The sequence below is a fragment of the Benincasa hispida genome, chromosome 7, assembly GCF_009727055.1.
Source record: "Benincasa hispida cultivar B227 chromosome 7, ASM972705v1, whole genome shotgun sequence".
Classification (NCBI taxonomy): Eukaryota; Viridiplantae; Streptophyta; class Magnoliopsida; order Cucurbitales; family Cucurbitaceae; genus Benincasa; species Benincasa hispida.
The window spans coordinates 22,204,599-22,231,387 of record NC_052355.1 but is presented as its reverse complement, the minus strand read 5'-3'; the positions used below and the strand labels follow the sequence as shown (position 1 = coordinate 22,231,387).

Below are 26,789 nucleotides of genomic sequence, written 5' to 3'. Positions count from 1 at the left end.
AAGGAACAGGGGAAAAAAAACTTACCTCTAATTCAAATTAATTTATGAGTTACAAAAACAAAGATAAAGAAGAAAATAAAATAAAAAAGATAATCCAATAACAACACAAGCAATTGTGTTTACGTAGTGAGAGGGAGAGTTTACGTATGAAGGGGAGAGATTTATAAAAAAGATCTCGTTGGTAAATTGGAAGTTGCTTTTTTTTAGTTCTAAATCCTTCCAAATCCGATCAATTTGGAACAAAAAAAATGGTCTTAAACAACAATGTTTTAATCATCCAAACAACAGAATTGATTTCAAATCAACCCAAATCCATGGGTTCCAAACAGGGGTTAAAGTTTAGAGGTTAATTTACGAGTTCAGTTCCTGATATTTGATGTTTGCATCTATTTAATTTTCGAACTTTAAAAAATGTCTAATAGATCCAAGAATTTTCAATTTTGTATGTTCAATAAGTCTATAAACTCTCAGTATTGTGTTTTTTAAATCTATCAAAGATTGGATTTGTAATTATGGAAGTCTAAGAACTTAATAGATGCACACCTTGAAGTTGAAGGACTTAACTTGTAAACTCTAATGTGTCTATTTGGTCCGTCGACTTCTAAAATTACAAATTTAATCTCTAAGGGGTGTTTGGACCCCCAACTTCAAATGGGTGGAGTGCGCTATTTTGACTCGCTTCATGATTGGGATTCCAATTGTAATAGTTGGTGTTTTCGACTATTATAACCTACAATTAACTATAACATTACTATTTCAAATCCCTCTTTGTTACAATATTTACTATTTATTACTCAACTAAAATAGTTTGCATCCTAAACACAAATTATTATAACATATAGTCTATTACAACTTACATACTATAATAACCAATTCAGTGCCTCAAACACCCCCTAACAGGTTCAATAGATACAAAGTTGAAAGTTTAAGTTTACATTAACAAATTAAATTACAAGTTTAGTTCATGAACTTCAAGATGTGTGTTTATTAGGTCGTTGTTCTTTCAAAAGTGTCTAATTGCCCAAAAGTTTCAATTGTGTGTCTAATAGGTACCTGAAAAATTTATCAAATTTCGAGAAAAGTATTACTTTAATTAAAACAAAACTTAATTGAAACCAAACTTTTCAAAATTAAGAATATATCCTTTTGAAAAGTATAGACCAAATAAAAACTAGACATAAACTTTGAGATTAAAAAGAGGTATTTTTCCGTTTATTTGAAATGATATTACTTGTTTTTCTTAGAGTAGATTGAGCGAAAGAAAATATAAGATCAAAGCATATTAACTAGGGTATGGAGAATCAAGAGAAATACATAAATAAAAAAGGTCAAAAGAGAGAAAAGAGAAAACAGTGGAAAGTGCCAATGTTTTCATTAATCAATAATAAAAGTTGGGGGCTCAAAAACGATCAAATATCATCCTAGTCTTAACCCATAAATAATGTTGACTAGGGATTGATAGATTATCACTTATATATTTATTTTGACTATCGACAGATTATCACTTATTTAGTTGAATGAGGTATAGTAATGAGATTCCCGCACATTTATGATTTTGTTAAACACAATTAATAGAAATGAAAGTTGAAAGAAGGGTTGTCTGACATACAGTGTAACTTGTTACACACAATGTTAGAGCAATTCCAAGGATATATAAGAAAGTACAAATAAAAATATTAAAAGGCAGAATATGAGGTTTGGTAACCCATTTTGGTGCAATAGCACTTATCCTAGGGGCAATATGTCGAGGAAAAATTATTTCACTAATATAAAGTCAAGCAATTAGAAGTTATAACATTGTCCTTATCGGTAAATAAATGAGATATAAAAAATATAGGCCCCATTTGATAACCATTTGGCTTTGGGTTTTTTGTTTTTTAAAATTAAGCTTATAGACATTATTTCTACCTCCAAATTTCTTCTTTTGTTATCTACTTTCTACCGATGATTTAAAAATGCAAGCTAAAATTTGAAAACTAAAAAAAAAAAGTAGCTTTTAAAAACTTGTTTTTGTTTTTTGGAATTTTGCTAAGAGTTCAATTATTGTACTTGAGAAATATGCAAATTACTGTAATAAATAGGAATGAAATAGGCCTAATTTTCAAAAATAAAAAATAAAAAGTGGAATGGTTACCAAATTGAGTCTTAGTTTTTGGTTTTTAGTTTTTGAAAATTAAACCTATTTCTTTTCAATTTCTTACAATAGTTTTCGTTTTTTTTTCCAAGTAAAAGAGTTGACTTCTAGACCAAATTTTGAAAACAAAAACAAGATTTAAAAACTATTTTTTTTTAACTTTCACAACTTTGGCTTAATTTTTGAAAATTTTGGCAGAAAGTATATAATAAAACAAGAAACTTAAAGGTAGAACGAGTATTTTTAGGTTTAATATTCAAAAACGAAAAACAAAAAATCAATGGTTATCAAATGGGATCTAGGATTCTCTTGGATATCCATTTGGTTCTTGATTTTTTTTTTCAAAAAAAATTTAAGTTTATAAACATAAGCCAAGTTTTGAAAACTTAACAAAATAGTTTAAAATAATTGTTTTTATTTTTAAAATTTTGGTTATGAATTAGGGGTGTTCATGAGTTGGATTAGATTAGGTTGAAGTACTTTTAGACCCAACTCAATTGTTTGGAGTGTATGTTTCTTCTGTTGGGAAAATTATGAACTAAATACACTAGCAAACTTATTACACCTCAACTATATTCAAACTCAAACATAAACCAAATGATGTAACAAGGCTTAGATATAGAAATAATAAAAATCTTAAAAGAACCTCAAAACCTTTGGAGACTCGAAACATAGTTGATGCATGCTTTTGATAAGCGATGTTCTGAAGACAATTATTCGCTATGCACGGGCTGCAAGCAGACTATAGTTGATCATCTCAACAGGATACAAAAACTATCTTCGATAAAATTATAACCTTGAACTACTCGGATATGGCACAACTTTTTTGCTCTCGACTAAGACAATATCAAAAGAAAGAAAGAACAGAGGGAACTCTTCAATTTTTGAATTGGATACTCCAAATGAAGAACCAAGTTTCTATTTATAGGCTAGCAACTTAATAACTCTCTAAAATATAAAATAGAATCAAATTAATAAAAAAAAATTGAAACATTTGTCAAATTTAAGTCAATTGAGTTGTTATTCGACAAAAAACAAACATAACTCATTCAAACTGAAGAAACTACAAATTTAACTTTCATACATGTTAAATTTATACATGAAATAATTTTAATTTGAAGTTTCAATCCAATTTGAAAGTTTCTAAACAATGAATTTAATCTACACAACTAAATCCATTTTTATGTTTCAAATATTCACCAAACTTTCATTTTCTTTCACTATTCAACATATTCAACCTAAATAACCCCTATTTAAAAATGAACCCAACCCAATCCAACCATGAAACTTGTAGGTTGGGTTGGTTCGGATTACTCTGGTCATTTATTTAAATTATTTTTTCTAACAATAAGTAAAATGTTAATATGTAAATATTTTATTTAATTATTTGCATATATTAAATTAAGATTAACAACTCAATTTCAATTTATACTATAAAATTTTCTTTTCAAAGTGCTCAAAGATTATTTTTAGGAGTTATTGGATAATAAATTATCCAAAAATATCATGAAATTAAATAAAATTAAAATAAATATATATAATTATACCATAAGTAAAAAAAACATACTCTTTAAAATTAATAATAAGTTTGGATTGGTTTGGATTGGTTTAAATTGTTTTAAATAAACATATGAACCAATCCAACCCATAAAATTTTCATATATTTGAACCAAACCCAATCTAAACTGCATGAATTAGATTGAATTAATCAATTTTTTCGAGATATCAAGTTTTTGAACACCCCTATAATGAATTATAAAGAAAGGTATTGTTCATACTTGCCCTCATAGTCAAATTATTCCCCTAATGTGGCATATCCTTCAAACTCCATTTTATTTCTAATATAGGCATATCATTTGGCATCTGCAAGATGCTTTTGCCAATTAAAAGTTATAACTAATACATCTTTTTCACTTCTTTTATGCACAAAATTGTCCAAAAAGACGGAAGGGATAATCCATTTTGAATCTCTATTTTTCCTCAATAGGAAAAGAAGACTAAAAACCATCCCTTCCAAAAGAAACATCACATGAATCTTAACAACAGTTTCTATAGTCCGGACGACAGACAATATCTCGGAGTTGTACGATTTATTTGAGGAGAGATTATCTCCTAATTTGATGTGGTTGTTAAATAATAAATCCGGTAATAAATGGAGGTTTTGAAATAATATACTTAGCAAGAAGTGGTTTTCAACTGACATAATGGTCGACCTAAAAAAGTTCTAACCATCTTTTCCCAAATTTGCTCACCATATTGAACAATTTGGATTTTTGAAATTTTTACATATAATTAGAACTTAAGTCTTTGGATTTAATAATAGTTGTATATGGTATTAGAAAAGATAACATCGATAAAAAAAAATTTACTACATATATCTATCAACTTAAGTTTTTGAATTTAATAACATTGACAAAAAAAAATATTAAAAAAAAGACTACATCGATCAAAACCCAATTGTTATTTTCATTCTAATTACCTAGTTATAGACTTCGGAAGACAATATGGATAGAGTATTAAATTTATCCAAGCTTTTGAGTTCAATCGTAATTTAAAATTAGAGAAATAACTCATCGTCGTAACTTCAAACCATTTGAAGATTGTTCGAGGTATCGATACAGAGAGAGACACGGCAAAGGGGGCAGCTCGACTGTGATCGGAGCCACCGGTCGACACACTCGGAATGGTAACAATGGCGGCACAGCGGTAGAATCTTCACCTTCTCCCCATCCTCAAACACGCCCAAGCAAATAGAGCACTCCCCTGCAGCCGCCACGGTGGCACGTGGATCCTCCTCCGCCGGCGGTGCCTTGTACAGACTGATTGGAAGGCAGTTAATCGCCGTCGGGTTGAGCCCCTGCTGCGGCGGCGACCTCGGCGGCCTTCCGCCGGGTACGGCGGCGGGGAAGGTAGTGAGTTGGTGGAATCGGCAGACCCATCGGGCGTAAAGGAAAATAAAAGTTACAAGAAGGATGATGGCGAATAAAACGGCGACGAAGAAGAAAGTCCGGCCGCGGATTTGGAAGAGCCGATCGTCGAGCTCTGTGAAATGCCAGGTAACGGACGGAGGGACTTGGGATGTTGCCATTTCAACCTGCTACTCATCAAACGGACGGCAGCCAGAGAATCTCGCGGCGGCAGCGGAAGAAAGAGGAAAGGGGAAAAGGTTTTGGCGTTTTGGAACAATGTCGGATATTTTTTTTTTTTTTCTTTTTTAATTTCTGAGAGTAAATAATTAAGTTTAGATATTTATTTTTTTGTCGATAAAGATAGTTATGAAGGTCGTACAGATATTATTCTAACTTTCTTGGCGTGATAACTCGCGTTTAAAGCGCGTGTAATGTACGGCTTCATCTCTGCCTTTCATCGTTTTAAATGATCGTTTTGGGAGCGCGTGGGCTATGATATAACTGAGGGTGATTTTTCTGTCATTTTCATTTTTCATTCTTACCTAGCAGAGGAAAATTCTTAAGATGAATTAAACTTACCTTAGGTGAACCACTCTCCTTTATTTTTCAGATGTAGGGAAGTGACTTAAATACGTACTTAAGAATTTTAAAAGATTTAAGGATGAACTTAAACTTTGACTTAAAATAACTAGGCTATTGATTTGTTTACTTATGGAATTTAATTAAGTATGAACTTGATGATCAACTTGTATGCACTAATTAATACATATGTTGATATTTTCCTTTTAACGTTGAAATCAACTAATGTATAAGAAAAGAGTTAAAGTGAGTATAGTTCAATTGACATAAGTATGTTAAGTTTTTCAACCCTATTATGCTTAAAAAAAACTAATGAAAATCTGATAGGTGTATATATATCGAATAGGTCAAAGGCATTGTTCTATGAGATTTTCGGATGAATTTAATTCGTTCAAGTGAACTTTGTATTTGTACTAATTTAAGTATAGTGAGTATAATATATAATAATTCATCCTATGATGCTTTCTCTTGAATGTATGGACTTTAATTCTCAAGCTTGTTGATCTTCTTAGATGATTGACCTTTGGGTTGATGATTTTCTTAGAAGATCGGGCTTTAGACTTGTTGATTAGTTTGGAGCGGCCTTTGGGTTCTTGATCTGTTTGGATCGACCTCTTGCTTGTTAATTGGGTTGGATCAGTCTCTGGCTTGTTGATTGGCTTGGATCGACCTCTGATTTGTCAATTGACTTGGATTGGCCTTTGACTCATTGATTTGTTTGGATTGGTCTTTGGCTTGTTGATCTGCTTGGATCAACTTTTGGCTTGTTGATTTGTTTGGATGGACCTCAGACTGAAGGCTTTAGTTTCTGATTCCTCTAAGTGAGTGGCAATCAATGGATGGTTGAATTTGATTCCTTCACTTTTGACTTCTCCCCGTTTGATGCATACACTTGATTTGAAGAAGCAGAGTGAATGGATATTCTTGAAATTGAAGCCTTGGAAGAATGTTTGTATTTTCAAAGGACTTGGGCTTCAACGAGTGGTACAGTTTTCAAGATTTTGAGGAGTCTTTTGATTGTTGAGAGCTTCGGTCTTTAAATCTCAATCTTTATAGCTTTTCATATTCCCCTGCAAAGTGAAGGGTATGACTTATATTTATAAAGTTTCGTAGACCTTAGGTGAGATTGAAATTAGTAATGGACTTGGCTCTTGGGCCTAGCAAATTGGGGTTTCGGTTTAGTGACCCTTAGCCAAATTAAGTCTATTTTTGGGCTCAGATTGGACATGAGCCTAAATACTAATACTTAATTAGACCAAATTAATTAATCCGATCCAATGGTCAAGGTGAAGACTCATGGCAATATCGGGATCAATCAACTTCTGTCTTCAATTTCAATTTAGGACACATGTCAACTTTTAATTAATCCCAAATTTAATAATTATAATTTCATCATTAATTTGAGAAATGACGTGACAATTTATGATTGATTGAAATTTTCTTACAAGATTGAAACATTTTGAATCTATTGGGTACAAAAATTGAAATTCTAAAGATCTATTAGATACTTTTTAAAACTAAAAAACTTAATGTACACAAAATTGAAAGTTTAAGAATTTATCAGACGTTTAATCAAGAACCTACTTGTCACAAAATTAAAAGCCCATAAACCTATTAGATACTTTTGAAAGACTAAATAGCTTATATTTTTAATCTAAATTATATTTTAATCAAATAAATATTTAGATTCAAATGGTCAAGATGCTATAGACAAATTTGGACATCTAGTATCCATAATTAGACTATATACTTTATCTTTTCTAATACTTAGCACTTCAAATGTAGTAAGTGACCCATGTTTTTTTTTTTTTTAATGTTTATGAATATATAAATAGGGAAATTTATGGTTCAAAATCTTACTAATTTCCTTCGATCTCTTTTGCTTAGACTTTAGTGAAGATGAGGATAAATTTGTCTCAACCTCTTTTTAGGCAAGTCTTTGTTTGGTACAATAAAAGATGAGAGGATTCTCGAACCATAGACTTTTTAGTTGCTAACACATATTTTATGCTAATTGAACTACGTTTGTTTGATTTTTAACAAGTCTTAAGTCAAACTAGAATAATATTTCACAATAAGCAAATTCATTTATTTTTAAACTACCCTATTTACTTGACTAATCACTTGTTTTGCCATGGTTGATTGAAGAGTCGATTGTTTCATAATTCTTGAATAGGGATGAAGCAAAAGATGACTTTGAATCAATATGTATGTATATATAAAAAGTGCTTTCCAAATTTAAGTTCAATTATTATTTTTTTGCTTTGTGAGAAGAGAAAATGATGCTGAGGCCCATGGGCTTCCACACACGTATCATTGGGCTGGCCTCAAATCAATTGGGTTTGATTTTGTTGCCTTTTATTTTTCCTTTGGTAATATTTTTGTAAGTCTAATTACATCATTGTCTAAACTTTAATTTCTTTTTTTTATATATGAATAGCCTAATGGATTATTATTTTACACAAATATTTCTCCAATTATGCCTTCAGCCCTTCGGAAGCTTCTCTTGGTTATGTATTTCTCAAGATGGTTTTCTTTTCAAAATCTACCTAAGGAAAGTTTCTTTAAAAATTCAGATATTGTTGCCCTCATAAATTAAAGCAAAATTTGACAAGAAATTTCGAATGAGAAAACAATGTAATTTGATATATAAAGTACTGTATATGTGATTTTTTAAAAAGTAAATTAGGGTACATTTGATAAATGCATGAACAAGACAATTGGTATAATATATCATCTTAGATCCAAACAATATATGCGATACACATTCATATTTTTCAATATATTTATAAACACATCAAAAAATAAATCATGGTATATATGAGATATATTTACATCGTCTAATATATTACTAGTAAATTTGACATATACGTTAAATCTCACTGGAGAGATGATCGATTTTCAACTAAGTATACGGAAGAAATTAACGAAATCTCTAAAAATGAATGAAATAATTTGACATATCTTGCATTAAATAAATATTAATTGAAATTAAAAAATAATAAAAAAATAAAGTCAAAATAGAAAATAATGTTATTAAAGAGAATTAAATATTTAAAAAATTTATTGATAAGAGATAATGTAATTAGTGATATTTAAAAAAATATAAAATCTTAAATAATTAATACTAAATCTAGAAATGATATATTATTTAATTTTAAATATTACGAAATAAAAAGATGAGAGAGAATTTATCTTTAGGTTGTTATAAAATATAGTTAAATATATAATATATTAAAAAGTGAGAATGTAGAAAAAAATTTTGGACAGTTTTATCCCTCCTTCTGTTTATTAATTTACAAATATGTCATTAAAGATTAATTATAAATAGTAAGTAAATAATAAATTATTAATTATCAAGATAATACATAATTAATTAATTTATTATTATAAATAAGTGTAATAGAAATTCAAAGGTTAGATTGTAAAGAGTTTCTTCTCCATTGAAGATAAATAGTAAATAAATAATAAATTATTATTGACAATTAATTATTCTATAATCTATAGTATATATAAAAGTCACTATGTGGAGAAATGTGCTTGTGTGTACTTTTTTCCTTTTGTTTTTATTTTCAAAGAGATATAAAGAAGAAATGCAAGATTGAAATATTTGAGGTAATTTTATTATTATTATTATTATTATTTTGTTGTCTCATCCTCACAAAATCACAATAAAAACTAGGAGGTGAAAAAAATCACATTATTCTCTTATTTTAATTTTAATTTTTTCTTTTTACAATTTTAGTCAGTTATTTATATAATACTTAAATGACTATCATTCTTAAATCTTTTAAATTAAACATGTTTTTATTACTCCCTCAATTATTTGTACCTAAATTTCAAAGATGGATGTGAAAGAGCATAATATCTAGATGCACTATTTTTTTATATTAAATTAAAAATATCATGTACATCGCACGTGTTAAGACTAGTCTAGTTATAAAATATTACTAAATTTTAGGATATTTGTAAATTATTAGTTATGTATTATGTTAATTCCCTAAATCTTTTATTTTTGTTTGATATAAATGATTATCTTGATTTAAACAAAGCTATAAAAAATCTCTATCTTTTTTTTTTTTTTTGAAAAAAAATATCTTTGAACATTTAAAAGATTTATCAATAATTTTAAAATTTTAAAAATAGCTCAAAAATATTTGTACCATTGAGATATGGGGGAAAAAATGTTATTACTTTGTTTAAAAAGTACAACCGAAAAAAGAGAAATAATAGAACCATCAAGAGACCTTAGGACTTAAAATATTTTAACAAGCTTGTAAATTAGTAGTTAAAATTACATGAATCAATATAAGATTTCGGATCTAAAAGGGACTATGGGGTATTTGGTTTCCCTTTTATCCTTTTAATGATTGGTCATAAGGTTACATAATATAATTTTACATTAAAATCATAGTTTATAATTCACATAAATTAAATTTATCTCTAACATTTGATTCCAAAATTTATCATTAGAAAAATAAGATCTTTCTCTAGGATCCCAAAAAATTATCATTCAAATGGACTTTATTGGTCTATCTAATATTTGATTTTTTCAATTTTTCTTGGCGTCCAAGAATATTTTTCTTTAAAAAAAATCCTTATTTTCCTGGCATCCACATTAAAGAAAATATTTTTTTAAAAATAAATCAAATCATATTTATAATTTTTTCAAAGAAAATAACAATGTCTAAATCACGTTAAAAGGGAAAAAAAAAATTATAACGTGATTTAAAAAATATATCTTAAATGGTTTATCATTCACGTTAAACCAAGGGATATATTTGGTTTCAATTTTGATTTTTTTCCAATATTTGATTTAAAGATCAAATCAAATTAAGATTCAAATAAAAATGTACTCCATAAATTCACTCAACTACACTCCAAATTTTCTTTGTTTTTCTCTTTTCTTTCTTATTGTTTATCTCTATTTTTGTAACCCCACCTCCTAGGACTACGGGATCGTTACTGCATACATGTATAAATAAGGAAAATAAAGCACAAAAATAAAATAGAATAACATAATTTTGAACTGCCTTTAAGTTTATAAGAAACTGTTCTGCCATTATCTCAAGATCTTAAATCATTTGACTCGGGTACCCTTTAACATGAAATAAATTATAAAAAAAAAATATAATAAAATCAAAACATGAGAAAACATAAAGGTTCAAATGTGGAAGCAGCTTTAGTTCTTTTGGCATTGTCACGGATTCCTCTTGTTAGTCGTCTGAGATGAAAATAACATGGCTCATACAACTACATCGGTTTTTTGTGATGAAAGGAAAACCAAAAGACATACTGTCTTGCCTTGATACACATGTCTAGTGGCCCATAGGCACACCGTCAAAGATGAAAATAACATGAACGTAAACCTGTCAACTCACGCATGTCTAGCGGCCGGTAGCACACCATCAAACATGGAAATAATATGAACGTAAACATGTCGGCTCACGCATGTGTAGCGACCCGTAGGCTCGCCGTCAAACATGAAAAATAACATGAACGTAACCTATCGGCTCACACATGTCTAGCGGCTCGTAGGCATACCGTCAAACATGAAACATGAAAAAAAAATAACATGAACGTAAATCTGTCAGCTCACGTATGTCTAGCGGCCCGTAGGCACACTATCAAACATGAAAAATAACATGAAACGTAAACCTGTCGGCTCACGCATGTCTAGCGGCCCGTAGGCACACCGTCAAACATGAAACTAGACCCTCCCGCTGAAGCAATTGTAGCAGCTCCGACACCCATTGATTTTGCACCTTCTAACATCTCGGGTTGAGAATTCTCGTCACGCTTTTTGATTCACGATTTGATGTTATGGATTCCTCGTAGATTCTTCCCCTCGTTCCTTTTATCTTGGGCATCTCAGAATGCTATGCATTCTTTTCTGATTAAAAATTCGAACATGCTCATAATACTCATAACGGTCATGCAACAAGTAAAACATAATGACAAAATCATGCTTCAAGAGTCCATTGATTAACTTTATAATTCTAGACTAGGCCGCCTGGCACAAAGACTACCACTTACCTCAACTTGGCAAAAATGCAAAACAAAATCTCCTTAAAACTTCTTTAGCACACTTAAATCAACCTAGAGTTATGGCTTGGTCCAAGACAAATTCCAAAACTCGATTTAATTAGCCAATCTGATCATGAATTAAATCCAAAATCATTAACTTAATTTTCCCACTATTACTCTCAATCCAAAAGAATAACCATTTAACACTTACCAAAACTTACCCAACTCAAGATTTTTCAAGAATAGGCAGTGGCGGTCGGCGAATTCAATGGTGACTGACCGGTAACGACGACGGAACCCAATCCAATGCCGACTGAAACGAGTGGCTGCACCGAATCGGAAGCTGGCGGTCGTGTGCGTCGACTTGTGGCTGGGCGCAGCGGCAAAAACGGAGCTGCACGGGCTGAAGGGCTTGGGCGATGCTATCCTGCGAACGCCAAACGGAGGGAGATGGCTGCGACAGAAACCCGCATCAGCTTCAGATCCGCGAACGGTGCGCGCAAAAGTGGGCGACTCGAACCGGCTGGGCGATCCTCGACGTGTGGCTGGAGACACGACCGGTTGGTGCACTGAACGAACCGGGGAAAAAATAACGGCTGTTGAAAGAGAAAGAAGGCCGACGTCGGTGGTAGGCGGTGGCTAGGTTTGGGTAAAAACGGGAAGGGGGGGGGGGGGGGGGGGGGCGTGTTACGCAGCTTGAGGAGAAAGGGAGAAAAGAAAATCTATTTTTTTTCCTTTTTTTTCCGTACCTTTCCCACATGTATATGTAAATAACTTAAAGCTTTTCTCTTTTTCCTTTTAAAAACCAATTCCCTATTCCTCTTTCAAAATATATATACTTATATATTTTTCTTTTTAAAAAAACTCTAAGAAACAAATTTTAATTATCTCCCTAGATAATCAAATCTCCAAACGCAAGCCAAAATAAAAACTTATTAATTCTAAATAATTAAATTATATTTTAACTCAGCCAAAAACATAAATCTCATATTCCAATTTATCCAAATAATCCAACATAAAAAAATAAAGCTTAATTACAAAATAAATCGGGGTGTTACTTTCTACCCCCTTAAGAAATTTCGCCCTCGAAAGTTCTAATCCTGAAAAAGCTCGGGATAATGCACCCTCACGTTGTCCTCGCGCTTCCACATTGCTTCTTCAAACTAATGATTCTGCCAAATGACCTTCACCAAAGCTATCTCCTTGTTGCGCAGAACTTTCACTTCCCTGGCCAAGATTTGAATGGGCTCCTCTTCGTAGCTCAGGTTCTCATTTAAATGCAAAGGTTCATAATCCACAACATGAGATGAGTCTGCTACGTACTTTCTCAACATGGAAACATGAAAAACATTGTAAACTAAAGAAAGGGATGGGTGTAAGGCCAGCTAGTAGGCTACAAGGCCAACCCGCTCTAGGATCTCAAACGGCCCGATGAACCGAGGGTTCAACTTACCCTTCCTGCCAAATCTCAACATCCCCTTCATAGATGCCACTTTCAAAAACACTTTTTCACCTACCTCAAACTCCAAATCCTTACGCCTAACATCAGCGTAACTCTTCTGCCTACTTTGAGCCGTCAACATTTGGGCCCTAATCTTCTGTATTGCCTCGTTCGTGGTTTGTACTAACTCAGGTCCTAGTAATTTCCGTTCACCAACCTCATCCCAGCATATGGGTGACCTACAACTCTTTCCATAAAGGGCCTTAAACGGCGACATGCCAATGGTTACCTGGTAACTATTATTATAGGCAAACTCTATCAAATGCAGGTGAGAGTCCCAACTCCCTGCAAACTCTAACGCATAAGCACATAACATATCCTCCAGTGTCTGGTTTAAATGCTCAGTTTGACCGTCAGTTTGTGGGTGAAAATTCGTACTGAAATCCAAACGAGTACCTAATGCTGCCTGAAGGCTCTTCCAAAAGCTGGAGGTAAATCGAGGGTCCCTATCAGACACGATGGACACTGGTACCCCGTATAATCTTACCACCTCTTTCATATACAACTGAGTCCACTTATTCACTGAATATGTAGGCTTCCTTGGAATGAAATGTGCCAGCTTGGTAAGTCTATCCACTATAACCCAAATTACTGTAAAACCCTTCGTGGTTCGCGAAAAACCCACAATGAAGTCCATCGAGACATTCTCCCACTTCCATTCTAGTACGCTCAAAGGTTACAACAAGCCTGCTGTCTTTTGTCTTGGAGCCTTTACCTGCTGACACACTAAGCACTTACTAACAAACTTGCTATCTCCACTTTCATGTTATTCCACTAGTAACAACATTTTAGGTCCTGGTACATTTTAGTACTACCAGAATGTATCGAAAATGGGGAGTTATGAGCCTCCCATAACATATCGTTCTTGAGGTCATCGTCTGCTGGTACACATAAGCGTCTCCGAAAAGTAAGACCATTATTTGCGGACAAGGAGAACTCACCACCCTACCCTGTCTTCACCTATTGCGCTACCTCAATCAAGTAAGGATCATTGCAGTGAGCATCTGATTCTCTGCCTTAAACTCGGTTGTATCGATAATTGTGCTAACTATGCAGAGACCTCCCCTACCACCACTGCTATTTCGGCCCGCTCAAGGTCCTTATATAACCAGGTTTGTCTAGTGATAAGGGCTGTTGAATGGGCTACCTTCCTATTTAGTGAATCTGCCATTACATTTGCCTTCCTTGGGTGGTACAGAATTTCACAATCATAGTAATTTACTAGCTCCAACCACCTACGTTGTCTCATGTTTAACTCCTTCTGAGTGAAGAAGTATTTTAAACTCTTGTGATCGGTGAAAATCTATATCTTCTCGCCATACAAGTAGTGCCTCTAGATTTTTAAAGCAAAAACCACGACTGCCAATTCCAAATCATGTGTGGGATAGTTCAGTTCTTGGTTCTTTAACTGGCGAGAGGCATAAGCAACTACCTTACCTTGCTGCATCAATACGCACCCCAACCCTCTCTTGGAGGCATCACTGTAAATAACAAAACCACTCATTCCATCCGGTACGGTGAGAACTGGGGCAGTAACCAACCTATGCTTGAGATTTTGGAAACTATCCTCACAAGTCTTACTCCAAATAAAGGAAGCTCCTTTTCTGGTCAACTGGGTCAGAGGGGTGGCTATACGGGAAAAGTCCTTCATAAAACGACGATAATAGCCTGCCAATCCCAAGAAACTGCATACCTCTTCGACTGTGGTAGGACGAGACCAACTTGTGACTGCCTCGATCTTTGCGAGGTCAACAGATACACCTTCCTTAGATACCACACGCCTTAGAAAGGACACTTGCTTTAACCAAAACTCACACTTGGAGAATTTAGCATATAACTTTTGCGCCTTCAAGGTTTCTAGAACCTTTCGTAAATGCTCCTCGTGTTCCGCCTCTGTCTTGGAATAAACCAAAATGTCATCTATGAAGACTATCACAAAAGTGTCAAGAAATTCCTTAAACACCCTATTCATCAGGTCCATGAATACTACAGGAGCATTCGTCAACCCAAATGACATCACAATGAACTCATAATGCCTATACCTCGAACAAAAAGCTGTCTTGGGAATATCATTGTCCTTTATCCTCAACTGATGATATCTCGACCGAAGATCAATCTTAGAAAACACTGTAGCTCCCTGCAACTAGTCAAACAAGTCGTCAATCCTGGGAAGCGGATACTTGTTTTTTATAGTCACCTTGTTTACTTCCTTGTGGTCAATGTAGAGCCGTAATGACCCATCTTTCTTTTTCACAAAAAGTATCGGTGCCCCTCAAGGGGACACACTAGGGCGTATGAAACCCTTATCTAACAACTCTTGCAACTGAACCTTAAGTTCCTTTAGTTTTACTGAGGCCATTTTGTACGGAGCTTTCGAGTTAGAAGTTGTGCCTGGCTCCAACTTGATAGCAAAGTCTATCTCCCGATGCGGCGGCAAACCTGGGAGTTCCTCTGGAAAGACATCTGGGTAGTCACGTACCACTGGCTCTGAAGTTAAGAAGACCTCAGGCTCTCTAGTGTCAACGACACTAGCCAAGATACTCTAGGTACCCTAGTTAAGTAACCTCTGGGCTTTCATGGCAGAAATCACTTTGAGTAAGACCACGATCCCCGCCCCTTTAAATTTAAAGCTGGCTCCCGTGGGAGGATTAAAAATCACCTCCTTACGAGAGCAGTCTATACTGGCATGATTAGCAGCTAGCCAATCCATGCCCAAAATCACATCAAAATCCCGCATGTCCAAGACTATTAAAGTCACATCCAGGGTATGACTCGCTACTTCAATCTAACATGCTTTTATCTTTTCCTTTGCTAATATAATTTCTCTAGACGAAATGGATACCGACAACACATAGTGCAAAGGCTCTAGTTCTAACATGGCATGCTCAACAAATAATGACGATATAAACAAATGAGATGAACCAAAATCAAACAATACCAACGCAAAATGTCCCAAGATTGGGAGCGTGCCTGTCACAATAGTGCCTACTTTCTCTGCCTCCTGCTGGGTAACAGAGTAAACACGACCTTGTTAATGCTGAGGCCTACCCGAACTCCTTTGTTCATGGCCTACAAACTGGTTCCCATAACCGAACGTGCATCTATCTATCGAGTGCCCCTCCTGCTTGCAATGAAAACAAACCCCGGTGTCTGCCAAACATCGTCCCCAGTGGCGTCTTCCACACGAACTACACACCAGCCGATTCCTTTCCACCATACTCGCCTCGACAGTCTACTGCTTAAAATGTCAAAGCGGTCTGTCTGAGTTTTGAACCTTCTGATAGGGGTGAGGCTCGAAAGCCTTTTGATCTGCCTTCCTCTTTTGACCTGAGGAAGGTCCCGCCTCAAACGCCCGTGAATAGTCATCTCTCAATTGTGGGTCCACCTCAGCTACCAAGTGAAGTGCCTCAGCATGAGTGGTTGGTTTGAATGCTCGCACAATACCTCATATACTGTCCTTTAGGCCTTGAACGAACCTTTCTGCCCTCATAGCTTCCGTGGCAACCAACTCCGGGGCGAAACGGGACAGGGTGTCAAACTCTTGGTCATACTTCTCCACTGACCTGTATCCTTGCCTCAGCTCCAAGAACTCCTACTTATTGTACCTCAGGTTGGTAGAGAAGTACTTCGCGTAAAAGCGCTCCTTAAACTACTTCCATGTCACCGGTTCCCCTTCTACACCCAACATCCATTCTACCGACTGTCACCAAATTTATGCTTTGTCGGTAAGCATGAAAACGACACATTGCACTTTCTGATCTTCTGAGCATTTCATATAATGAAAGATTGTTTCAATTGTGGATATCCATAACTCTGCATTGGTAGGGTCCTTTAGTGACCCATTGAAGGTGCTGAAGTTGTACTTCCTGAAATCTCGCAAATGTTTGGCCTCCATCGAAAGGCCCGACATGCTTTGGTTTTAGATCATGTTCTGAGTCTAGACTTGCGGCACCTGATCCTGTGATGGTAGTGTCTGTCCCTGAGGGGTCCCTAGGCGGCAAGGAATCCTCTGGTACCGGAAGGTCCTGAACTTGTGCATCTTGAACTTGTGGATCCTCATCATGAGGATCTTAGTCCTAAACTGTCGGATTTTGCTCTTCGGGAATGTGCCCTCTTCCGGTAACCCTATGACTGCCTCTTCCCCTAATACGAACCATTTTCCTGACAGTTATTTGCAACCACCCCTTAACTACTTTCCTTACCAGCAAAAAATAAAAAATAAAAAAAAATAAAAAAAAAATCAAATGCAATCATAAATGTTACTAACTCGGGTGCATATTATCCTAGATACTTTTCATAAGGGACATACCTAGCGATGATGAAGAATCTATTATAGGCCAAAAGGAACAACCTGGACTTACATAGTAAGTCAGTCTACAGAACCCAAAACACGGGCTCTGACACCAACTGTAACAACCCCACCTCCTAGGACTACTAAAAAGGGGATCGTTATTGCATGCATGCATAAATATTCGCACTGAGGAAAATAAAGCAAAAATAAAATAGAATAACATGATTTTGAATTGCTTTAAGTATATAAGAAGCTATTCTGCCATTATCTCAAGATCTTAAATCGTTCGACCAGGGTATCCTTTAACATGAAATAAATTATAAAAAAAAATAATAAAATCATAAATGTAATAAAATCAAAACATGAAAAAACATAAAGGTTCAAATGTGAAAGTAGTTTTAGTTCCTTTGGCACTGTCACAGATTCAACTTGTCAGTCGCCCGAGTATCCTTGCCCTTACTTGAAAAAAAATAAATATAAAGGTTTAGTATAAAATACTCAGTAAGTGATCCCATTACCGGGATCAGGCTATGCATCCATGAGTAGAGAATGATGGCCCGTGGCTCATACAACTACATCGATGATGAAAGGAAAACCAAAAGACGTACTGTCTTGCCTTGATACGCATGTCTAGCGGCCCGTAGGCACACCGTCAAATATGAAAATAACATGAACGTAAACCCGTCGACTCACGCATGTCTAGTGGCCCGTAGGCACACCATAAAAAATAACATGAACGTAAACCTATCGGTTCACACATGTCTAGTGACCCGTAGGCTCGCCGTCAAACATGAAAAATAACATGAACATAAACCTGTCGGCTCACGCAGTCTTATGGGGCTCCGTAGGCAATCAGCGGTTCAATACCATAAACATGAAAAAAAAAAATAAACAATGAACACGTAAAACTTGTCGGCTCAATGCGATGTCTAAGCAGCTAAGGCACACTGTCAAACATGAAACTAGACCTGCCGGTCCTCCTGAAATAAAACATGCATCAAAGGACGAGAGATAAACTGCCCTAATTTGGTCTATTCATGCATCAACATACATAATTTCAGTACTGATTAAAAATCGAATATGCTTCATTAATACTCATAACTTTCTTTAACAAGTAAAACATAATGACAAAAATCAATGTTCAAGAGTCCATTGTATTAACTTTAGAATAATTCAAGACGCACAAAGACAGACCGATAATAGTACCACTTACCTCACTTGCAAAAATGCAAATAATAATCTACTTAGAACTTCTTTAGCACACTTGAATCAACAAAAGTTATGTGGCTTGGTCCAAGACAAATTCAAACTCGATTTTAATTTAGCCATTCTGATCATGAATTAAATCCAAAATCATAATAATTTTCCTATTATTATCTCTCAATTCCAAAAGAAATAACCATTCTAACAACTTACCAAACTTTTGAGCAAGAATAGGGCATGTGGGCGATCGGCGAAAACTCAATAGTGGGACATAGGACTGATAACGCGACGAACCACAGTCCAATGCCAAACTGAAACGAGTGTTTGTCACCGATGCAGAGCTTAGTGGCGGGTCGTGCGCGCGGCAAGAAATGGGTCTGCGCGGCTGAATGGCTTGGTTGGCGCTGTCCTGGGCGAACGCCAAACGGAGGGAGAAGCTGCCGACAGAAAGCCCATCGGCTTCCAGATCCACGAAACGACGGTTGCTCAAAGAGTGGGCGAACCCGAACCGGCTGGGCGGATGCCTCGACGGTTGTGGGTGGAGAACGCGGCCGGTGGGGCGCTGAACGAACGGGGACAAAAAGGTGGCTTTCGTCGGGTGATCGGCGACTGGCTTGAGGAGAAAAGAAGCGCCGGCGACGGGTAGTGGCGGCTAGTGTTTGGGTAAAAACGGGAAGAAGAAAAGAATGGGGGGTCATGCGGCTTGAGGAGAGAGAGAAAAGAAAATCTATTTTTTTTCTTTTTTTTTTTCCTATCTTTTTCCACATGTAAACCTTTTCTCTTTTCCATTTAAAAACCAAATTCCCTATTCCTCTTTCAAAATATATATACTTTCTGTTCCCCTGGTTATTCCTCTTTCAAAATATATAAATATGACATCTATGATATTGAAAAGAAAAAAAAAACCCCACACAATTTGATGCACCACATTGATGTAGGAAACAAGAAGATATCTAACATCTCTCTGTTCCCCTGGTTATTTTGTTTTGGAAATTACATAGGAAGTGTATATTTTGGTTAACTAGTTAAAAAGCACGTACGATACATGTCGAAAGGTTTAGTTAAAATTTAAATTTTTATAGTAGAATTTGGATATTAAATAGATATATTATCATTTAGTTTGAATAATAAGCATTTCACATAAATTATAAAAAAATAAGTTATAAAACTTTATGTATTTTGTTTGAGGTTAATTTACCATGAAAATAAAATAAATTGGACATGGTTGAAAATCTTTGGAATAGAAATTTTTATGGTGAAATATAAATGTTGAATAAATATATTTTCAGTATGTGAAAATTATAAATACAATTGACCTTAATTTTTAAAATAATGGAAGACATAGAAATGAAAAAAAAATGGATGGATTGAACTAAAATACATATGATGTATTTGAAATAAAAGTTATATATTATAATTTATAAATGGGCAGCATAATAAAGTATTAAAAAATTATATTATATGTTCTTAAAATTAAAAGAATGAAACAAAGGAATGATTTAGATATAAAATCTTGTTTCATTTGGAAAAAAAAAAGTTTGAACATTCATAAAATCAGAAGGAGAACTCCAAATAGTTTTTGAGTTATATTTATGTACATTTTCAAATATGTTATTGATAAATGATTATATCTTCCTAACATTAAAAAATAGAATTGTTTAGATTTTTCAATATTTAATGATATCACCATCAAATTACTTGAAGAAAAAGCCTAATAATTAAAGAGAGATACACAAAATAATATATTTAAAAAAAAACTTACTAGCGTTCCAAAATTTATATGAAAATAAAAAAAATTGTAAAATTATTGATTTCATATAAAAATTGTAAAATTATTGATTGTATTTTGAAATTACATCCGAAGAAAACATCATAATATTTAAAGAGATGACAAACAATACTTAAAAAAATAAAAGAAATGAAATACCTTATTTGATAATATGTTTGTTACTTTCAAATCTCTTGAAATAAAATCCTAGTGATTAAAGAGAGACATATAAAACAAATCTAAAAAAGAGAAAAATCAAGATGAAGTATCTTATTTGATGATACATTCGGTCAAATCTCTTGAAATGAAAACTCTAGTGATTAAAGTGAGGAATGCAGAACAAATCTAGAAAAAAAAACTATAGATGATAAACCTTATTTGATGATTGTATGTTTTCTCTATCTTCCAAATGCACAGGGTGGATGGTTGTGTTATACATTTTTCGCAGAAGAAATAATTGACTGAGAAATTGTGTTTGTTGGCTTGCCAAGGGTTGAGAGTAAAATGAGGGGCAAAATGGAGAGAAAAGATTCTCCCTCGTTGTCCCTTTTAATATAACTAGTCAAGAAATATGTGTAATGCACGTGAATCTTGTAGTTTTAATTAAACATGGTAAAAAATAGTAGGTTTTAGCATGTGACAAATAAATATTATATATAGTTTCATTTTAATTCCCATTACCTATATCTTTTGAAAAGTAAAACATCAAACCAATTTTTTTTTATTTACGAAATTCTAATTTTGACATTTATGTAAAATATTTGTTGTATGAAAAAAAAATATATATTATATTTTCATTTTCTAAATGATGAATATCTTTTTTATCTTATTAAAAAAATATGTTTGTTTTGCTACTTTAAAATTTCTCATAAAATTTCTCTCAAAGTGTTTTTTATTTTTATTTTATGACTTGAGAGGACATTAACAGTTTTTTAATATAAGTTATAAATCTTTATAAATCTCATTAACACAACTAGAAATTAATAAATTACGAGATTATATTATTTTTTGTAAGTTTAAAGAAAATTTACAAAGGGATCGTTTGTGTACATAATTGTTATAAGCATAACAAAAAAACCATAGTATTTCAAGTAACTACACTTTTGATGTGCATTTTATCAAATACTTTTCGGGCATCAAATCTACGAAAATCTCCAAAAACAAATTCCAAATGCATTGCAATATTTAGAATCATTATGAAATTCACCAAGATTATGTAATCTCCTAAAAAAGAAAAAAGAAGGAATAATTATATAAAAAAATGAAAAATAGCAAAGTTTGCTTTTAAAATGGAGATTTATTTTTAATTAAACTAAGAATTAGATTACTAAGAGAATTTATGGGCATGAAATAATTTTACACTCTCAAGTCTCAAATGTATGAGTTTGGATAATCAGTTACTTGGAAAGTTTGATTAGCATTCTTTTACATTATGAGAATTTAGTCACCATTATCGTCGATGATCTGAAAATTAAATATGTTCTCTTCGTGAATGTGAACAGTCATAATGAAGTTGAAGGAGTTATAAATATATTGAATCGTGAGATAACAATTACACGAAAGTCTGGACTAATAATAGAATCGTTAATAACTAACCACCAAATCTAGGAGAATATTATAATCATTTGTTTAAAAACTAAGGGCAATTTGGGGAAGTAAAAATTCTCCTACTTCTCCGATTTTAATATAGTAGAGATATAGATATAGATTTTATGGTTGTATTCTTCTTTGTGAAATTTATTTATATTTTAAATAACAAGTTTATGTGTTACACATCTCTCAATGGTCTAATAATCCATATTCACCTTAAAATAACTAAAAAAAATCCTATTCACCAATTTTTATTTCTAACACAGAAAGAAAAAAAAATTTTTAAATCACATTTTATCTTTAATAATCTCTATTCGCCTTAAATAAAAGGACTTTTATGAAAAAAAATCACATTTTACCACATTCAAATCAAGATTTTTTTTATAAAAAGAACCACATTTTATTTTTACCAATTCCTATTTATTTTATTGTGTTTTATATCATAAGACTCTTATTTCAACTTATACATATACATTTCATTTTTAATCTTATGAAACACGTGCAATGCATATAGTTCCAACTAGTACACAAAAAAGAAAAAAGAAGAAAGAGACACATTGAGAATTTTGATCATAACTTTAAGACAACCCATGAGAAAAACTGAACTAAATATGTATATTACCAAATTTGTAGCGTATAAAATTTGTTGATCTTTTTTGTCATTCAAAAATTTTATCTTTGTAATAAAACATACTAAAAAAAATCCCGAAAAATGTGTCAAATGACATGTCTAACATTACTATTAATATTGTTACAAATGGGTGGATTCAACACAAGAGTGTAATATTTTTTATTTGAAATATCATCCAAAAGACCAATGATATCACTCAAAAGAAAATTATAAAACCAATTATTTTCACACAAAAAAACCAAATATACTTACAAAGGGTTGATTTTCATTAAAATTAATAGTCTTCATAGTGCTTGATTTTTCTTTAAGAATATGTTAACTTAACATCATCAATATATATATGTGAAGACTTTGACTTCTAAAATTTCTATCGATGTCATGGGACACATTTAAAAATTCATTAATTTATTATACTCTTTCAAAATGAGGCAAATAATTGAGGAAGATTGAAGCAATTAAATAATTAGACTCTTTAATTATTGTTGTTGTGAAAAGACGTGATGGGTAAAACATGAAATAAACCTATTTCTAGGCAAAAGCAACAGCAAAGACAGAAATTTTTGCCTACACATCCATGCAAATCCTTGCACAATGAAATAATGAAAAAAATATATATTTTTGGTCTCTAGTTTTTTTTTTTTTTTTTTTAAATATCTCTAAATTTTGAAACCTTTTTTTAAAATTTTTTTAATTTAAGACAATAATTAATAAGAAAAATCCAAACAACTACAAAAGAACATCACTATATATAATTGATAACTTGTAGAAATACAAGTTATTTTTGCTCTTAAGTTGAAACAACTAAGGTTTTTAATGATAAATTCTCCTCATTTTTAGAAGAAACGCATGGAATTACTCAAACATTAGCAAACTCATGCAAAAGAAGTTTTATTACTAAATATTGTGCCGCTAACGCATTGTATTGCAGGATTTTTACAAGAAGTTAATGCATAATCAAGAAGTGTCACAGGCAAAAGTTCTAACGCAAGGGCCATGCGACGAAGGGAGTTTAATGCAGAGAAGATTCATTGATCCGGGCTGATTGTGTCACATCACCACTTGCAAATATGGACACCTGCAGCAGGCGGCATCTGAAAAGCTTCCGAGTGTCAGGCGACTGACCAGGGCATGGACTTTAATGCTGCCCATCACCAAGTGGACATGACCAATGCCTATAAATAGATGAAGTCCCTCCAGAGTTCGCATAGATACACAGAAATTTATCAAGATTCTCACTCTCTGTAATAGTGTAATCATAGTTGTAGTTATTTAGAAGATGTGTTGTGGTGCCAAGACGATCAGAAGGGTTGATAACCACCACCATCGTCGATCAGGGAGGGGAGGAAGTCAAGCTTGAGAAATACACTTCGTCCAACTCCTATACAAATGATTGTACACAATAGAATTAAGCCAAAGAGATACAAGAGATTGTACTCTGCGGCTTGACTCAGTTCCTTTCATCTCATTTATCGCTTTCATTTCATTTGATTGAATGTTGCTTTTGTAAAGACAATTTGCTTCTTTATAAATTCATATATTTGATCCATCAAACTTGCCATTGTTTATTTCTTGTTTATGTTGAATGCATTTATACTTCATGCAAAATCTCATCTCAAACGCTTAAGCCGACTTGATCAATTGGTGAAAACATCCTTAGCTTAGATTATTCGAAAGAATAGATAAGCCAGCATCAAGTAGGATGCCTAGTACATCTAGAGATAGACTTACTGGTGTCTATTGCATTCTGTGTTAGACGCATGCATCCTAGAGATAGGTTTTGTATGTTATTCGCATTGAGAAGTGTTGAATAAAGTTTAACACATAAACAAAGATAAGAAAATTAGCCCATCTCATCCACATCACACTCTGGTTTGTGTATACTCATCTTAGACCGACACATACCACTTACATTAAAATCTATTTTCGCATGATCCATTACTCACTACTCAACTCTTTTGTATCTTCTGGCACAAGCACAACACTTTAGTGTAAATAACATATTTCTCTCATACATTTAGGAAACCCCTACAATAGCTACAATGCAAGGTCTGTGTTAGTTTAACTGAATCCCTGAGTTCGACCCTGGACTTACCAGGAACCTAAATTGGATTTATACTTGGGTCTGGTTTAGGAAAACTTGAACGTCAATAGTGGAGTGTTGTGCGTTCTGTTGCATATCTCTAACACACCAACGCATTACAATTACATAAACGCATCAAAGCATCAATGCATCATTTATACTTAGAATTTATTCTTCCAATTTATTTTATACAATACATTCATAGCACGAATCACGATAGCAACGAACAAGTTTTTGGCGCCATTGCCGGGGATTCAGAAACAAGACTAACTAGAAATTTCGTTTGTATCTTTTGTAGGAACACTTCAGTCGAGAGAGTATTATAAGTTAAGCCTAAGCTTGTGAATATTTATGAGCAGGGAGAGCACTCCTGAACTCATATACGACCCCAAGATTGAAAGGACCTTCCGACGTAGAAATCGATCTAATAGTCGTCGAAGGTTGAGGCAGTAATTTCTCAGACAACAGAACAGGAAACAAGCAATGGCAGACAATCAGGCAAATCAGAACTTAGATCAGCAACTAGCTCATGCTGCACAAAATTCGATCCTAATGGCAAATAGCAGCACACATCCCATGAGGGAGTACACGTCCCTTGTACTATAAGATTTCTCTCCAGGAATCATATACCCAACACCAGATGGGACGAGGTTCGAGATGAAATCTGTAATATTTCAAATGCTTCAGACTACTGGACAATTTGGGGGTTGTCGTGGTGAAGATCCTCATGCTCACATGAAGCGTTTCCTGGAAACGTGTAACTCATTTGTGATTCCTAAAATCACCCCAGAGGCGATAAGGCTGTCTTTGTTCCCCTATTCTCTGTGTGATGACACAAAACAATGGGTGAGCTCATTGGAGCCTGGTGAAATCACCACCTGGGAGAAGTTGGTGGAGAAATTTATGCAAAAATACTTCCCACCTACCACCAACGCGATGAGGTGTCGAGAGATTATGAACTTTGAACAAGAAGAAGTTGAGACCTTAAGTGCCGCATGGGAGCGTTTTACGGGATTGGTCAAAAATTGCCCAAACCATGGACTAACACTAACTATCCAAATGGAGACTTTTTATGGTGGATTGAATAGAGCATCGCAGATGGCAGCAGACGCAGTGGCAGCTGGTGGAATTATGGATAAATTTTACTATGAGGCTAAGGAGATATTAGACCGCATTGCTAAACACAACATGGAATGGGTGGACGATACGTATGATGGAAGAGCTGACAGGAAGAAGAGATCTTAGAATGTTAATTTTATAGATTCCAACGCAATAGCCACACTTTCTGCACAAGTGGCTACGATGACCGACCTTTTGCAGAACATAACGCTAGGGAACGCATCAAATCAGTAGAAAGTGAATCAGGTAGAAGCGTTTGGGTAGCCCATGGTTAGTTGTGTGGGCTGTGGAGATCCTCACTCCTATGCGGATTGCCCACAAAATTCTCAGTCAATATATTTCATTAAAAACAACCCATTTTCCAATACATATAATCTTGGATGGAGAAACCATCCAAATTTTTCTTGGATAGGAGGAAATCAATAGGAGCACCACCCAGGGGCGAATCAACAGCAAAGGCATGGACCGCCACCTACATTTCAACCAACGCATCAACCACATCAACAACCCTTTAATAGAGGAGGATAGGCGTCGAGCTCAGGATCTCTACTTGAGAACCTATTAAAAGAGTACATAGCCCAAAATGACGCATTGTTGAAAAGCCAGGCATCGTCTATCAAAAACCTGGAAATCCAAGTAGGGCAGATAGCGAGTGAGTTGAAAAATAGGTAGCCTGGAGTTCTACCTAGTAACACTGAAACACCTAGGAATAACAATGGGAAGGAGCAATGTCACGCGGTGACGTTGCGAAGTGGAAAAGCTCTTAAAGAAAGAAGAATGAATCCAAAAAACAACAATCCTTCAAAAGAACGCATCACACATTCAATGGATCAAGAAGAAAGAACACCTGAGGCTACAAGATATTTAGAACCCAGTACGTCTAACGCAGGAAAACCTGCGGTGCCGATGAATACACCATTCCCTAGATGTCTGATGCAGAAGAATGATGAACAACAA

The 26,789-nt window shown here is 34.0% G+C and overlaps 1 protein-coding gene, 1 long non-coding RNA gene and 1 other non-coding gene across 4 annotated transcripts; all 3 read right to left on the bottom strand.

Moving 5' to 3' along the window:
* Positions 1–4,513: 4,513 nt before the first annotated feature.
* Positions 4,514–5,508, bottom strand: LOC120081779 (RING-H2 finger protein ATL66-like). Its single transcript, XM_039036940.1, has one exon. The coding sequence runs from the start codon at positions 5,220–5,222 to the stop codon at positions 4,719–4,721; it is 504 nt and encodes a 167-aa protein (XP_038892868.1). The 5' UTR covers positions 5,223–5,508; the 3' UTR covers positions 4,514–4,718.
* Positions 5,509–10,803: 5,295 nt separating this feature from the next.
* LOC120081192 lies at positions 10,804–12,324 on the bottom strand. 2 transcript variants are annotated; one of them, XR_005482709.1, is made up of 2 exons: positions 11,861–12,324; positions 10,804–11,776 (listed from the first exon to the last, which is right to left on the bottom strand). It is a non-coding gene; the product is annotated as an uncharacterized LOC120081192 (long non-coding RNA). The 2 variants fall into 2 exon arrangements; XR_005482708.1 differs by having other exon boundaries at positions 11,871–12,324.
* Positions 12,325–25,653: 13,329 nt separating this feature from the next.
* On the bottom strand, positions 25,654–25,756 carry LOC120082308. The gene has a single exon (XR_005483139.1). It is a non-coding gene; the product is annotated as a small nucleolar RNA R71 (small nucleolar RNA).
* Between the last annotated feature and the right edge of the window lie 1,033 nt (positions 25,757–26,789).

Excerpts from the sequence above, each read along its gene's own strand:
- LOC120081779 (XM_039036940.1), bottom strand. The coding sequence starts at position 5,222 with ATGGCAACATCCCAAGTCCCTCCGTCCGTTACCTGGCATTTCACAGAG.